This window comes from Alligator mississippiensis, chromosome 15 (assembly GCF_030867095.1).
Source record: "Alligator mississippiensis isolate rAllMis1 chromosome 15, rAllMis1, whole genome shotgun sequence".
NCBI classification, from domain to species: domain Eukaryota; kingdom Metazoa; phylum Chordata; order Crocodylia; family Alligatoridae; genus Alligator; species Alligator mississippiensis.
The window spans coordinates 3,745,359-3,759,382 of record NC_081838.1 but is presented as its reverse complement, the minus strand read 5'-3'; the positions used below and the strand labels follow the sequence as shown (position 1 = coordinate 3,759,382).

General features: G+C 64.7%; 1 protein-coding gene across 1 annotated transcript; it reads left to right on the top strand.

Annotated features, from left to right (window-relative positions):
* The first annotated feature begins 205 nt into the window (after positions 1–205).
* ACTN3 (actinin alpha 3) lies at positions 206–13,401 on the top strand. The gene is made up of 21 exons (XM_059718412.1): positions 206–495; positions 4,337–4,451; positions 5,339–5,458; positions 5,903–5,989; positions 7,164–7,251; positions 7,546–7,624; positions 8,277–8,358; positions 8,506–8,591; positions 8,695–8,787; positions 8,972–9,202; positions 9,481–9,628; positions 9,738–9,888; positions 9,992–10,100; positions 10,234–10,374; positions 10,502–10,684; positions 11,040–11,174; positions 11,322–11,501; positions 11,597–11,743; positions 11,880–11,945; positions 12,491–12,649; positions 13,044–13,401. Exons 1-21 carry the CDS (start codon positions 358–360, stop codon positions 13,200–13,202), a joined length of 2,697 nt encoding a protein of 898 aa, XP_059574395.1. The 5' UTR covers positions 206–357; the 3' UTR covers positions 13,203–13,401.
* The last annotated feature ends 623 nt before the right edge of the window (positions 13,402–14,024 follow it).

Below are 14,024 nucleotides of genomic sequence, written 5' to 3'. Positions count from 1 at the left end.
GACCCACAATCTCCCCCCCCCCCCCCTTTTCCCACCTATTTTTGCCGTTGACGCCATCCGTCGCTCCTTGGCCCCGTGGCCCCCCCCAATGACCTCATAGGCATTTTCTATCGCTGACGTGGCCCCTCCCCACCTTCTGCACAAGTGCAGTGGCCCTTTAAGAGCCAGCAAGGGTGGGGGGGCCCTGGGCTTGGGGGGGGACCCCCGCGCCACCTGTCCCTGGCTGGAGCCGGGCCGCCGGCCCCCTCCCCCTGCCCCCGGGCCCTATAAAAGGCGGGCACCCCCCTAGCGCCATGTCTCGGGGCCTGGGTGGCGCGTTGGGGCTGGGGTCTGAGGCAGCGAAGAAGGGGGGCCGCCATGGGCACGCAGGTGGAGACCCACGTCCAGTACAACCACTCCTATGTGGTCACCTCCACGGAGGAGTACATGGCCCAGGAGGACGACTGGGACCGCGACCTGCTGCTCGACCCCGCCTGGGAGAAGCAGCAGCGCAAGGTGCACGGCCTGGGGGGCTCTGGGGGACCCCTCCCTGCCGGGGGCTCGGGGAGACCCCTTCTTCGCAGGGGGAGCTGGGGGGGATCTGGGGGTCCTCCATCTCTGCTAGGGGCTGGGGGATCCCCCCATGTCTGCTGGGGGGGTCTGGGCAGGGCCTGGGGGCTCGGGGGGCACTGGTAACCCGGGGGCAGGGGAAGGGGAAGGTGATCCAGGCAAGAGGCAGCTGCTGCTGGGGGTAAGTGATACCTCCTCCTCCGGGGGCGGGGGAGCATGTCCCCAGCGTGGTGTTGGTATGCCTGGCACGCGGGGGCCCGCGGGCTAAATATACCCAGCGCCGGACGCCGGGGCCTCTCCCTGCCCAAGCCGGGCAGCCCCAGTGCAATGGGGAGTGACTCCGGCTTGCCTAGGGTGGGAGCTGAGATCCAGCCCCGGGGTAACTGGGAGCGACGCTGGAGCGAGCCGAGATCCAGCTCTGATTCAATCAGGATTGGCTCTGGTGGGAGCTAAAATCCAGCCCCGGGGCGATTGGGAGTAACTCTGGATTGAATCCAGAGTGATCTGAGATCCGGCCCCTATCCAATCGGAAGTGACTCTGGATTGACACTGGAGTGATCTGAGATCCAGCCCTGGGGCAATTGGGAGCGACTCTGGGTTGAATCAGGAGTGATCTGAGATCCAGCCCCAGCACAACCAGGAGCAACTCTGGATTACCTCTAGCAGGAGCTGGTCTCCAGCTCAGGCCCCGGGGCACTGGGAGTGACTCCAGACCAATCCTGGGGAGATCCCGACCTGGCTGCGGCCTGGCTCAGGGACCCCTCCCAGGGTAGTGCCACCCCGGCTGGGGCAGGGGGGCCGTCACCGCGCTCACCCCTCGGGCCCTGCTCCCCTCCCAGAGCCGGAGAGACCCGGGTGTGTGTCCGGGGCCCTGCAGTGCTGGGGGGTCCCACGCTCAGGTGTGGGGGGGGAGACCCCCAGGAAGGAGGCGTGGTGCCACGTGTCCTTCGCATGGGCAGGGCAAGGGCCTGGGATGGTGCTGGTGTGTGTGTGTGTGTGTGTGTGTGTGTGTGTGTGTGTGTGTGTGTGTGCACGCGCATGTGTGCGTGTGTGTGCGCGCGCATACACGTGTGTGCCCCAGGGGTGCCTGGGTTCTGGGTGTGTCTATGCTGTATGCATGGGCAGTTACAGCCTGTTGGAGCATGTGCACAATTCTGCGCGCGCGCGTGTGTGTGTATACATATGCACAGCCCCTCACACATGTTATGGTGTGTCAGGAAATGCACACACGTATACCCAAATCTATCTGTCCGCTCTGTGTGTGTGTGTGTGTGTGTCCACACGCCTGTGATGCAGCATATCAGGACACGCACACTCACATGCACACGCCTGTGTCCAGGCCTGTCTATGCGCTGTGTGCACGCTCAGGCAGGCCCGCATGCCCATGCCCCGCCGTGCCGTGGCATCAGCCTGTGCCCCACGGTGCCCACGCTGCAATCGGGGGTGACTCGGGACCGACCCCGGGGGAATCCCAGCCTGGCCCAGCCGGCCGGCCCAGGGACCCCCAGGACCTCAGTGCCAGGGCGGAGACTCACAGCCCTCGCACGGCCGCCGGGGCGGGGGGAGGGTTCGCGGTTCCTGCTGACTCGGGGGTTCGGGGGATCGGGTGGCGCCGGCTGCAGTCCCGGCGCTGCCCTTGTAAGGCCGCGGCTAAAACCAGCGCCAGGCACTGAGCTCATGGGGTATTTCGGCCCCCGCAGGGCCTGGGGGGGGGGGAGTGTGGGGGTGCAGTCACACGTGTGTGTCTGTGTGTGTGCATGGATCCACACACACACGGGTGAGAACCAGAGGGTGGGAGTTGGGGTGTGCACAGGTGTATGTGCGCTTACACAGGTGTATCTGTGTGTGTATGTGTGTATACATGTGCACAGACCCCACCTTTGTGTTAGGGTGTGTCAGGACATTCATACACACATACCCAAATGTATGTCTGCTATGTGTGTGTGTGTGTGTGTGTGTGTGTGCACGCGCGTGCATGGGTGTAGGTGCATAGGCACACATACATGAGCACTGGGGGGGTGCATGGGTGTATGTGCGCACACGAGGAGATCAGCACAGTGTGTGTGTGTGTGTGTGTGTATGGGCTTCAGGTTCACACACAGGTGTGAGCAAGAGTGGGTCTGGGTGTATGCATGTATGTGTGTGCACGAGTGAGAGCAGCAGGGGTGTGTATCTGCGGGGTGTGCATGTATGTATGTGTGCACACATGAGCACAACAAGGGGATGCAGGTGTTTGTGTGCACACAACTGTGTGAACACAAGGGTGTGTGTACACATGTGTATGTGTCCACACATGTCTGTGCTCAAGTGTGTGTATGTGCACATGCAAAGTGTGTGAGCAGGTGTGTGTGAGCTCGTGTGTGTGTGTGTGTGTGTGTGTCCATGTAGGTGTACATGCATGTGTGTACCCAAGTATGTATGTGGACATGTAAAGTTTGTGGCACATGTGGTGTGTGAGCACAAGTGTGTGTAGATGGGCATGTGAATGTGGGTGCACAAAGTGGGGGGTGTGAGTGCATGTGCACACGCACAAGCATGTATGTGCACACCCAGGCACGTGTGCAGGCACTGGGGGGGGGAGGAGGGGGTGTGCACACAAGTGCGTGTGCAGGCACAAGGACACGCACTGGCACACAGGTGCATAGACTGCAGTGAGGGGAGTGAGCGTGTCCGTGTGTGTGCATGCCAGGGCCAAGGGTGGCAGAGTGACACTGTGTGTGTGTCCACATGTGTGTGCGAGAGGGGCACGTGTGTGCCCAGGCGAGCTGTGAGAGGGGCTTTCTAGTGGCCCAGGTGGCTACAACCCCCCCCCCCCCCCCAAGAGCAGGGGCTGAGGGGGCAGACGGGGGCTGGGACCCACCTGCCGTGGTGTCGCGGCTGCTAAAGCCCCTTAAGCCCTGAACGAGGCTTCCCCGGCCCTGCCCCTGCCAGCGGGCACCAGGCCCGGGCAGGCGCCAGCACTGGGCCCGGGCGCCTGGGTTCCCGCTGGCTCTAGGGGAGTGTGGCCTGGGGGTTAGAGCAAGGGGGGGGCTGCGAGCCCGGACACCTGGGGTCTCTGCAGCTCTTGGGAGGGGAGGTGGGCTGAGGGCGGGGGCCGGGGCTGCATGCACACACGTGTGTGCATGTACATGCACATACTTCCGCATGCAGATGCACAGCCCCCTACTGAAAGTCTCACACACCCATATGCAGTCGCCTGGGTGTGACAGACAGGCATGCAGACACACAGGTGCACACATGCACGCACATGCGTGGACACACACGCACATACGCATGCAATCACATGCTGCCAAGCACATGGATGTGCACACACCCACACCATCTCACACGTGCCGCAGGCCGGGGGGCGGGCACACACGGCCACACACGTGCACGGAGTCACCTCTCCAGGCCCTGCCGAGTCCCCGCAGGTGGGATGGGGGCGGGGGGGCCATAGCAGCTGTCCCAGTCCCTGGCACGCGGGGACGGGACGGGGACGGGATCTGCCGAGTCGGGACATTGTTGTGGGGCTGCGTCAGGGCCTGGGCCTGGGGCCAGTGGGAGACGCGGGCGCGCGCGTGCACACACACAGACCTGTCCCCCACATGTGCAAAGGCAATCCCGTGGCACGCACACATTCAGGCCTCCTGGGGAGCCCGGACGCCTGGGACTCTTCAGCCCTGGGAGGAGACTGGGGCCTTGCGGGGGGTGAGAGCTGGTGGCGCTGGGACCCGGATGCCCCGGGCGGGGGTCCTAGCAGCGAGCCCCCACTGAATGGGCCCTGCCTGACCCTCCCCCCGCCCCGCAGACATTCACGGCCTGGTGCAACTCGCACCTGCGCAAGGCGGGCACCCAGATCGAGAACATCGAGGACGACTTCCGCAATGGCCTCAAGCTCATGCTGCTGCTGGAGGTCATCTCAGGTCCGTGCAGGCCATGCAACACGCGTGTGCAGCTACATGCACGTGTCTGACCCCTGCATGGCTTCTACTCACCTGCACATGTGTGAGCGGAGGAGGGTGATGTGCATGTGGGGGGTGCGCGTACACCATGTGTGCCTGTGCATGGGTGCTTGAGTGTGCAGAGGTGAGCATGCGGCTGTGCAGGCAGATGTGTGTGTACACATAGGTGCATGTGTGCAGGTGCGTGTGCATGCACGTATGTGCCTGTGTGCCTACAGCATGGTATCTGCATGCGTGTACCTGTGTATGCATACATGTGTGCATGTGCATATAGCATTGTCTTCATTCATACACGTGTGCATGTGTGTATACATGTATGTATCCATGTCTATGTTTGGTGTGTGCAAATACATGCATATGCCTACATGTATGTGCATGCAACATGGCATCTGGATGCATATACACACGTGTGCATCCATGTGTGTTTCCGTGTCTTCAGGGGTTTTGGTTGTAGCAGTGTCTTCATGTGTATACATGTGTGCACCTACGTGTGCATGTGTGTGTGCATGCACACAGCCCTGTCTACATGCATATTCATGTGTGTGCACCTAGGTGTGTCTCCATGTCTATGTCACGTGTGCACATACAACACTGTGTCCACATGCACGTGTTCCTGCACGCATGTAGGCACACACACACACACACACACACACACACACACACACACACACGTATGTTCAGGGGTGTCCCTGTCACTAACCCCCTCCCACCACATGTCAGTGTGGTTGTAGGCCGACTCATCACTGCTTTCCGTGCCTGCACACACGTGTGCCCCCTTTGCAGCATCTCTCCCCTGTGCCTGCACACGCGTGTGCCCCCTCTCATGGCATCTCCCCCGACCCGTGCAGGTGAGCGCCTGCCCAAGCCGGACAAGGGCAAGATGCGGTTCCATAAGATCGCCAACGTGAACAAGGCCTTGGACTTCATCTCCAGCAAGGGCGTCAAGCTGGTCTCCATCGGTGCCGAGGGTGAGCAGCGGGACGGGGGCAGGGCCCTGGGGGGCAAACGGGGGGGCCGGGTCCTACGGGGCCAGGCTGGGGGGGCCAGGCCCTGAGGGTGGGAGCAGGGGGAAGCAAGGACCTGGGTCCAGGCTGGGGGGGCAGACCTGGGGGTTGGGGGGCTGGATGCTGGGGACGTGGGGGGCAGGGCCTCAAGGGTCCAAGCTGGGGGGGCACCCTGGGGGGGCAAAGGGAGGGGGCAGGTCCTTGGGGTCCAGACCTGGGGGGTCAGACTTGGGGGGAGACCCTGGGGATGGGAGTGGGGGGCAAGCACCCAGGGGTCCAGGCTGGGGGAAGAGACCTGGGGGTTGGGGGGCCTGGATCCCACGGGGGTGGGGGCAGGGTCCTAGGGGCTCCAGTTTGGGGGGCAGGGGTCCCCCCTTCAGCTCTGATCCCCCCATCCTGGCCCCCCAGAGATCGTGGACGGGAACCTGAAGATGACCCTGGGCATGATCTGGACGATCATCCTGCGCTTCGCCATCCAGGACATCTCCGTCGAGGGTGAGCACACACGTGTGGACCGCGTGCCCTCACACACACAGTGGACATGTGTGCGCTTGCATGGGCCCCCATGCTAACCCACATGCAGGCACAAGTGTGCCCGCATGCACACACACACACGTGTGTGCACACATGTCCCCCCATGGCATCACGGACACAAGCACACACACGTAACCCCCCTGTGCAAATACATAGACACACATGTGTGAACACATGCAGCCTCCCATGCAATTACGTGCACAAACACAGGTACAAATGTGCACCCGCCCCCCCAGGTAAAGATATACAGGCACATGCATGCATGCAGAAACATGTATGCACGCACTTGCACACCACAGGCTATCACACACACACACAGGCACAAATGCACACCCTACCCTGCCTTGTGCAAACACACACAGACACGGGCAGAGATGCACAGACCCATGAGTGTGTACACACACGCACCCCCAGACTATCTCATACACACACAACCCCCTTTGTACCAACACATACAGATATACGTGTGCAGACACGTGTGCAGAGACACACATACCCACACATGTGTGCACATGTGCACCCCCAGGCAGTCACACGGACAGACACCGGCACAAGTGCTGGCAAATGCAACCCCCTTTGTGCCAACTCACAGCGACATACATGTACACACATGCAGACACACGCATAGGCACCCCCACCCACTTAGGCAAGCGCGCACACAGACACAAGCACAAATGCATAGATCCACAACCCCCTTTGTGCCAACACACACATACACATGCACAGACGTGTGCTGACACACGCATATGCATGCACATGCACCTCTCAGGCAATAGCGCACAGACACAAGCACACCCCCCCCTTTGTGCTGATGCACAGACATACGTGTGCACATGTATGCAGACACCCACACAGGCATGCACACACACCTGTCGGGCAATCGCACACACAGACATGCACACATCCCCCTTTATGCCAATGCACGTACATGTGCAGATGCATGCGCCTGCACACACACGCACCCCTCAGGCAATTGCATGCATAGGCCCAAAGACACACACATCCCTGTTCCAACACACAGGCACACGCATGTGCAAACCCCAAATCCCCGCCCTCTTCCCCCTGCTCAGCCCAAGGAGGTGGGTCCACGTGCCTCCACCCCCCACCCGGTCTGACCCCCCAACTCCCCCCACAGAGACCTCGGCCAAGGAGGGGCTGCTGCTGTGGTGTCAGCGCAAGACGGCGCCGTACCGCAACGTCAACGTGCAGAACTTCCACATCAGGTCTGGGGGGGCGGGGGGCTCAGCCGGTGGTGGGGAGCTGCCAGACCTGGGCAGGGCCAAGAGCTGTGGAGGGGGGGTGTGTGTGCGTGCGTGCGTGTGTGCGTGTGCGTGCTGTGCCTGGCCAGGGGTGCAGGTGGCGTTGTGCGTGGGGTGCACACGTGTGTCTGAGCCTGGCGCAGCCCGTGGCTACAAACCCACGTGGGTGATGGTGGGGGGAAGGAAGGGGCTGGAGCCCAGGGTTGTGTGTGCACACGTGTGCATGTGCACGTGGGGCTCACGGGTGTCTTCCCCCAGCTGGAAGGACGGGCTGGCCCTGTGCGCCCTCATCCACCGCCACCGCCCCGACCTCATCGACTACGCCAAGCTCAGAAAGGTGCCGCCCCCAGGACCCCTGCCCTGCCCTGCCCTGCCCTGCCCCACACTTAACAATGGCTGCAAACTGGCCCTGTGACCCCCCCCGACCTCCCACCTTGTGACCTCTGACCTCCTGTGACCCCGCCATCACCCAGTTGCAACCCCATTCGGTGACCCCCCACACCCCTACGAACCTGCCCTGCGACCCTTGACCCCGCGCTGTGACCCCCGTCCAGCTGCACCCCCATCTTGTGACCCCAACCCATGACCTCCCCCCCCAGCCGCACCGTCTGCTGCCCCCAGCACCCATTGCCTTGCCGTCCCTGATCCCGCTCTGTTGTGACCTCCCAATTTTGTGACCCGTCCTGTGACCCTGCCCAACCTTGTGAACTGGGACCCTTGTTGTACCCCCCCCCCCGCTGCAACCCCATTCAATGACCCCTGACCCCAGCCCGTGACCCCCACACCGAGACCCCTGACCCCCCAATGCCAGCCGCTCCACGACCCACCCCCTCCCCGCTGTGACACCTCCAACCTTGCAAACCCTGCCCCTGCCCTGTCGTCATCCCTTCCCTGTGACCTCTGACCCTTCCCATGCGCCCCGGTCCTGGGCTGCCGATGGGAGTGGAGCCCCCCCGCCCCCCCACAGCCCCCATCTCACCCCCCCTCAGGACGACCCCATCGGGAACCTCAACACGGCCTTCGAGGTGGCTGAGAAATACCTGGACATCCCCAAGATGCTGGACGCCGAAGGTGGGGCCCGGCCACCTGGGTTCCCCCCAGCGCGGGGAGGGCCGTGCGGGCTGGGGCCGGGGCCAGGAGCCCGGACACCTGGGGCCTCGGGGAGGGGGTGAGGCCTGGGGGGTCTCCCCGCCCCCTTGACCCACCTGCCCCCCGCAGACATCGTCAACACGCCCAAGCCGGACGAGAAGGCCATCATGACCTACGTGTCCTGCTTCTACCACGCCTTCGCCGGGGCCGAGCAGGTACCCTGGAGGCAGGGGAGGAGGTCCCAATCCTGGCCCGGGGGGTTTGGGGGGGCTCCTGCCCCCGCGCTGGCCCTGACGGGGGGTCTCTCCCCCCCTCCAGGCCGAGACGGCGGCCAACAGGATCTGCAAGGTGCTGGCCGTCAACCAGGAGAACGAGAAGCTGATGGAGGAGTACGAGAAGCTCGCCAGCGAGGTGGGTGCCCCCCTGCCCTGGGAGGGGAGTGGGGGCTCGGGGGCCACGCTGGGACCCCGGACACCTGGGTCCCTCTACCCTGGTCCGTGGCGAGCTGGATGGGCCCCCAGGTCCCTCTCGGGGGGGCTCCGGGGCTCCCCCTGGCCAGCCGTGCCTCAGTTTCCCTGTCCCGCACTACCGGCAGCTGCTGGAGTGGATCCGCCGCACCATCCCGTGGCTGGAGAACCGCGTGGCCGAGAAGAGCATGAGCGCCATGCGCCGGAAGCTGGAGGACTTCCGCGACTACCGCCGCGTGCACAAGCCCCCGCGCGTGCAGGAGAAATGCCAGCTCGAGATCAACTTCAACACGCTCCAGACCAAGCTGCGCCTCAGCAACCGCCCCGCCTTCATGCCCTCCGAGGGCAAGATGGTCTCGGTGAGTCCCGCCAGGGGGCATGCGTGGCCACATGCCTGGGTGGGGAGATGCACGGGGGCCTGGCGTGGCCACGCTCATGAGCAGGGGGAGACGCGTGGGGCCTGAGTGGTCAAGTTCACGGGCGAGGAGATGCACGTGGCCATGTCCCTGGGGTGGGGACACGTGCCCCTCCTGTGGCCATGCCCCCAGGGCAGGGAGATGCACGTGGCCCTAGCGTGGCCGAGGTCACGGGTGGGGAGACGCGCAGGGCCGGGCTGAGCCCTCCCTCCTGCCCGCAGGACATCGCGAACGCCTGGAAGGGGCTGGAGCAGGTGGAGAAGGGCTACGAGGAGTGGCTGCTCACCGAGATCCGCCGCCTCGAGCGCCTCGACCACCTGGCCGAGAAGTTCAAGCAGAAAGCCACCCTGCACGAGACCTGGACCAGAGGTACCCCCCCCCCCCCCACGGCCCCAGGCGGCCGGGCCCCCGCTTTAACCCCTCGCCTCCCGGAGCGGGGGGGAGCCCGGCCCCTGGTGACCCCCGCCCCCGTCTCCAGGGAAGGAGGAGGCGCTGACGCTGCGGGACTACGAGGCCGCGTCGCTGTACGAGGTCCGGGCCCTGCTGCGGCGCCACGAGGCCTTTGAGAGCGACCTGGCGGCTCACCAGGACCGCGTGGAGCAGATCGCAGCCATCGCCCAGGAGCTGAAGTAGGCGGGACCCAGGCGCCCGGCCCCCCGCTCCCCACTGCCCTCCTGGGGCTGGAGGAACCGGGGTGTCCGGGCCCCCCCTCTAACCCCTGCCCCCCCGCAGCGAGCTGGACTACCACGACGCAGCCTCGGTGAACTCCCGCTGTCAGGCCATCTGCGACCAGTGGGACACGCTGGGGACCCTCACCCAGAAGCGCCGCGATGCCCTCGAGGTGGGGGGGTCCTGGAGGGGCAAGGGAGCCCCTTGGAGGCTGGGTGGCACCTGGGGAGGGGCCGGGGGGCAGGAAGACCCCTGGGGAGTCCGGGCCTGCCCCCCACTGACCCCCGGCCTGGCTCCCCCCGCAGCGGGTGGAAAAGCTGCTGGAGACGATCGACCAGCTGTACCTGGAGTTCGCCAAGCGCGCCGCCCCCTTCAACAACTGGCTGGACGGCGCCAGCGAGGACCTGCAGGACATGTTCATCGTGCACAGCATCGAGGAGATCCAGGTGCGGGCGTGAGAAGGGGGCAGGCGGCTCCTGGACACCCAGGGAGGGGGGCTTGGGGGTGAGAGCAGGGGCCTGGAGCCCGGACGCCTGGCTCCCGTCGTGACCCTGCGCCCCCCGCACCCGCCAGACCCTGATCACGGCGCACGAGCAGTTCAAGGCGACGCTGCCCGAGGCCGACAAGGAGCGCGCGGCCATCGCCGGTATCCAGGCCGAGGTGCAGAAGATCGCGCAGACGTACGGCATCAAGCTCAGCGCCGGCAACCCCTACAGCGCCCTGTCCCACCTCGACATCGCCTCCAAGTGGGACACGGTGAGGCCCGGCACGGCTCGACATGCCACGGGCACAGCCCGGCACACCACAGGCATGGCCCAGCATGCCCTGACATGACACATCACAGCCCAACACACCCTGACACACCCCAACACACCACGGCATGGCCCGACATGCCACAGCCCAACACGCCCTGACATGACACACCACAGCCCCCCACGCTGACACCGTAATCCGCCATGGCATGGCCCAACACGCCATAAGCACGCCCCGACATGGCCTGCCACAGCCCAGCGTGCCCCGACCTGTCCCAGCCCACCGCAGCGTGCCCCGGCTGTCCGTCTTGCAGCCGGGGGGGCGCGCGCTCGCCCTCACTTCCCCGTCTCGCCCCCAGGTGAAGCAGCTGGTGCCGCACCGCGACCAGACGCTGCAGGAGGAGCTGGCGCGGCAGCAAGCCAACGAGCGCCTCCGCCGCCAGTTCGCTGCCCAGGCCAACATCATCGGGCCCTGGATCCAGACCAAGATGGAGGTGCCCGGGCGCTGCCCGCGCTGGGAGGGGAGGGAGGCTGGGGGTGCAAGCAGGGGGCCGGAGCCCAGGCCTTCCCCGCGCTGGGAGGGGAGCGGGGTCCCGGACGCCTGGGCTCCCGTCCCCCAACACCCCCCCCCGCGCCCCCAGGAGATCGGCCACGTCTCGGCAGACATCAGCGGGTCCCTGGAGGACCAGATGAACCACCTGAAGCAGCACGAGCAGAACATCATCAACTACAAGACCAACATCGACAAGCTGGAGGGCGACCACCAGCTCATCCAGGAGGCGCTGGTCTTCGACAACAAGCACACCAGCTACACCATGGAGGTGGGCCGGGCCGGGGGTGACCACGGGGGGGGAAGGGGGGGCACGGGGGGGCCGGCGGTCAGGCCGTGACCCTCCGCCCCGACACGCTCCCGCAGCACATCCGGGTGGGCTGGGAGCAGCTGCTGACCACCATCGCGCGGACCATCAACGAGGTGGAGAACCAGATCCTGACGCGCGACGCCAAGGGCATCAGCCAGGAGCAGATGAACGAGTTCCGGGCCTCCTTCAACCACTTCGACCGGGTCAGCCCCGCCCGCCCGCCCGCCCCCTGGCCCTGCCCCCACCCGCTGCCCAGGTCCCCCTGGCTGGGGGCTGCAGCTGGGAGTCGCAGGGACCCTGGGGACAGCACCGCCGGCCTGACCCGACTCTTCCCCACAGAAGCGGAACGGGATGATGGACCCCGATGACTTCCGCGCCTGCCTCATTTCCATGGGCTACGACCTGGTGAGAGCCCCCCCCCAGCACGTCACCCCCTAATGCTGGCACGCCAGCGCGCGCAGTCTCCCACCCACCTGCCGGCCCCCTCCGGCTTCTCAGGGGCAGTCTGGGCACGGGGCTGGGATACCAGTATATACGCCAGGGGTGGGCAAACTGCGGCCTGCCAGGCCATTCATTCTATCCAGCTCGCAGGGCTGCTAAAACATTTAGAAAATTAATATTTATCTGCCCCTGCGTGCCTGTCATGCAGCCCTTGATGGCTTGCCATAGCTCAGTAAGCAGCCCTCCACCTGAAATAATTGCCCCCACCCGATACATACACACACGTAGGCTCCCATCCAACCCATGGCCAGGCCCGCCCCTGCTTAGCTTCCAAAGGATACTCAGCTTGCCTGGGCAGCGACTAGGATCCCTAGTGCTGGGGATCAGTGGGCAACAGTGGTCTCCCATCCAAACCCTGCCCCTCCCAGACCCTGTCAGTCAGGGCAGAGCACCCCCTGCTGGCTTCCTCCTATGGCACAGCACCCCCTGCTGACCCCCATCTCCCGCAGGGCGAGGTGGAGTTCGCCCGCATCATGACGCTGGTGGACCCCAACAACACGGGGGTCGTGACCTTCCAGGCGTTCATCGACTTCATGACCCGGGAGACGGCCGAGACCGACACGGCCGAACAGGTCATGGCCTCCTTCAAGATCCTCGCCTCCGACAAGGTTTGCCCTGGGGCCCGGAGGGGAGGGTGACACCGCAAGGCATGCTGGGATAGGCAACCCCTGCAGCAGGGCATGCTGGAGAAAGGGTAGGGGGGTGCTGTCACACCAAGCAGCCTGCCAGGGCTCCCGATGCTGCAAGGCATGCTGGGAGAGGGGAGCTTTGGCTCCCTCCCACGAGCATACCATGCTGCGGGGTGGTGGGACCACCCCCCAAGGCTGCCCCACGTGACTGGGGAGGGGGTTCCTGTGACCTGTGACACCCAGCAGGAGGGATCATGCCAGGGTCTCTATGCCCCAGGAGAGGTCATGGGGCGGGGGGGGGGGTCGCCAAGCCCCAGGAGGGACCCAAGGGGTCCCCCAGCCCTGTGACCCCCACTGTGCCCCTCCCCCCCAGAACTACATCACGGTGGAGGAGCTGCGGCGTGAGCTGCCCCCGGAGCAGGCCGAGTACTGCATCACCCGCATGACGAAGTACGTGGGGGCCGACTCCGTGTCTGGGGCCCTCGACTACGTCTCCTTCTCCAACGCGCTCTACGGCGAGAGCGACCTGTAAACCCCCGTGCAGGGGCCTCCGTGCTTTCCCCTCCGGCTCCCGGGGACCCCCTCTGCCCCCCCTTCCTGCACCAGACCTCCAGCCGCAGCAGGGGCCCAGCTGCTGGGGCGTGGAGAGGTGGGGGGGCCGTGTGTCCGGGGGGTGCAGGCTGGCGCCATGCCCCTGCCCCGTGATAATAAAGGCAGTGCACCCGCAAGAGCCACCCGGCTGCCTCTGCATGCCCCGTGGGCGGGAGTGTGCACCACATGTGCATGCAAACATACATGAGGGCCTGTGTAGTGTGCGTTTTGCATCTGCTCCTGGGTTTCTGCATACATGTGTGCACTCTGTGCACTTGCAGACATGGGTGTTGACATGATGTGTGCATATCTGTGTGCATACATATATGTGGCCTGAGTGTGCGTGTGGATGGGTGGAATTGCAGGCTGAGCGCGTGTGTACATGGGCACCTAGACGCATGTGTGCACATGGCCATGGGCGTATGTGCACATGGGCATCTAAGGGCATACTCGGTGCATGTGTACGCGCACATACACACATGAAGAAGCCTACGCACTCTAGACACGTGCAGAGCCCAGAGGTGCTGCAGGTCCCTTTAGGTGCCCCTATAGGCATCATCCGCTTCCCTGGGGTGTCCAATCACACAGCAGTCCTCCTGCTCCCTCCGCTGCTGCAATAGGGAAGATAAGACCCTGGCTTCTGCTATATGGGAAACCCACTCCCCTGAGAGTCCCTGTGGGCCCCCCCCGAGCCAGGGCAGCTGCCCCCCAGCCTCCACCCCCAAAGCGGCCTCTGTGAGACGCAGCTCAGGGGATCACCCTG

Excerpts from the sequence above, each read along its gene's own strand:
- ACTN3 (XM_059718412.1), top strand. The coding sequence starts at position 358 with ATGGGCACGCAGGTGGAGACCCACGTCCAGTACAACCACTCCTATGTG. Across the intron at positions 4,452-5,338 it reads GCTGCTGGAGGTCATCTCAG|GTGAGCGCCTGCCCAAGCCG; the intron begins GTCCGTGCAGGC and ends CGACCCGTGCAG. Across the intron at positions 9,203-9,480 it reads CCGAGGGCAAGATGGTCTCG|GACATCGCGAACGCCTGGAA; the intron begins GTGAGTCCCGCC and ends TCCTGCCCGCAG.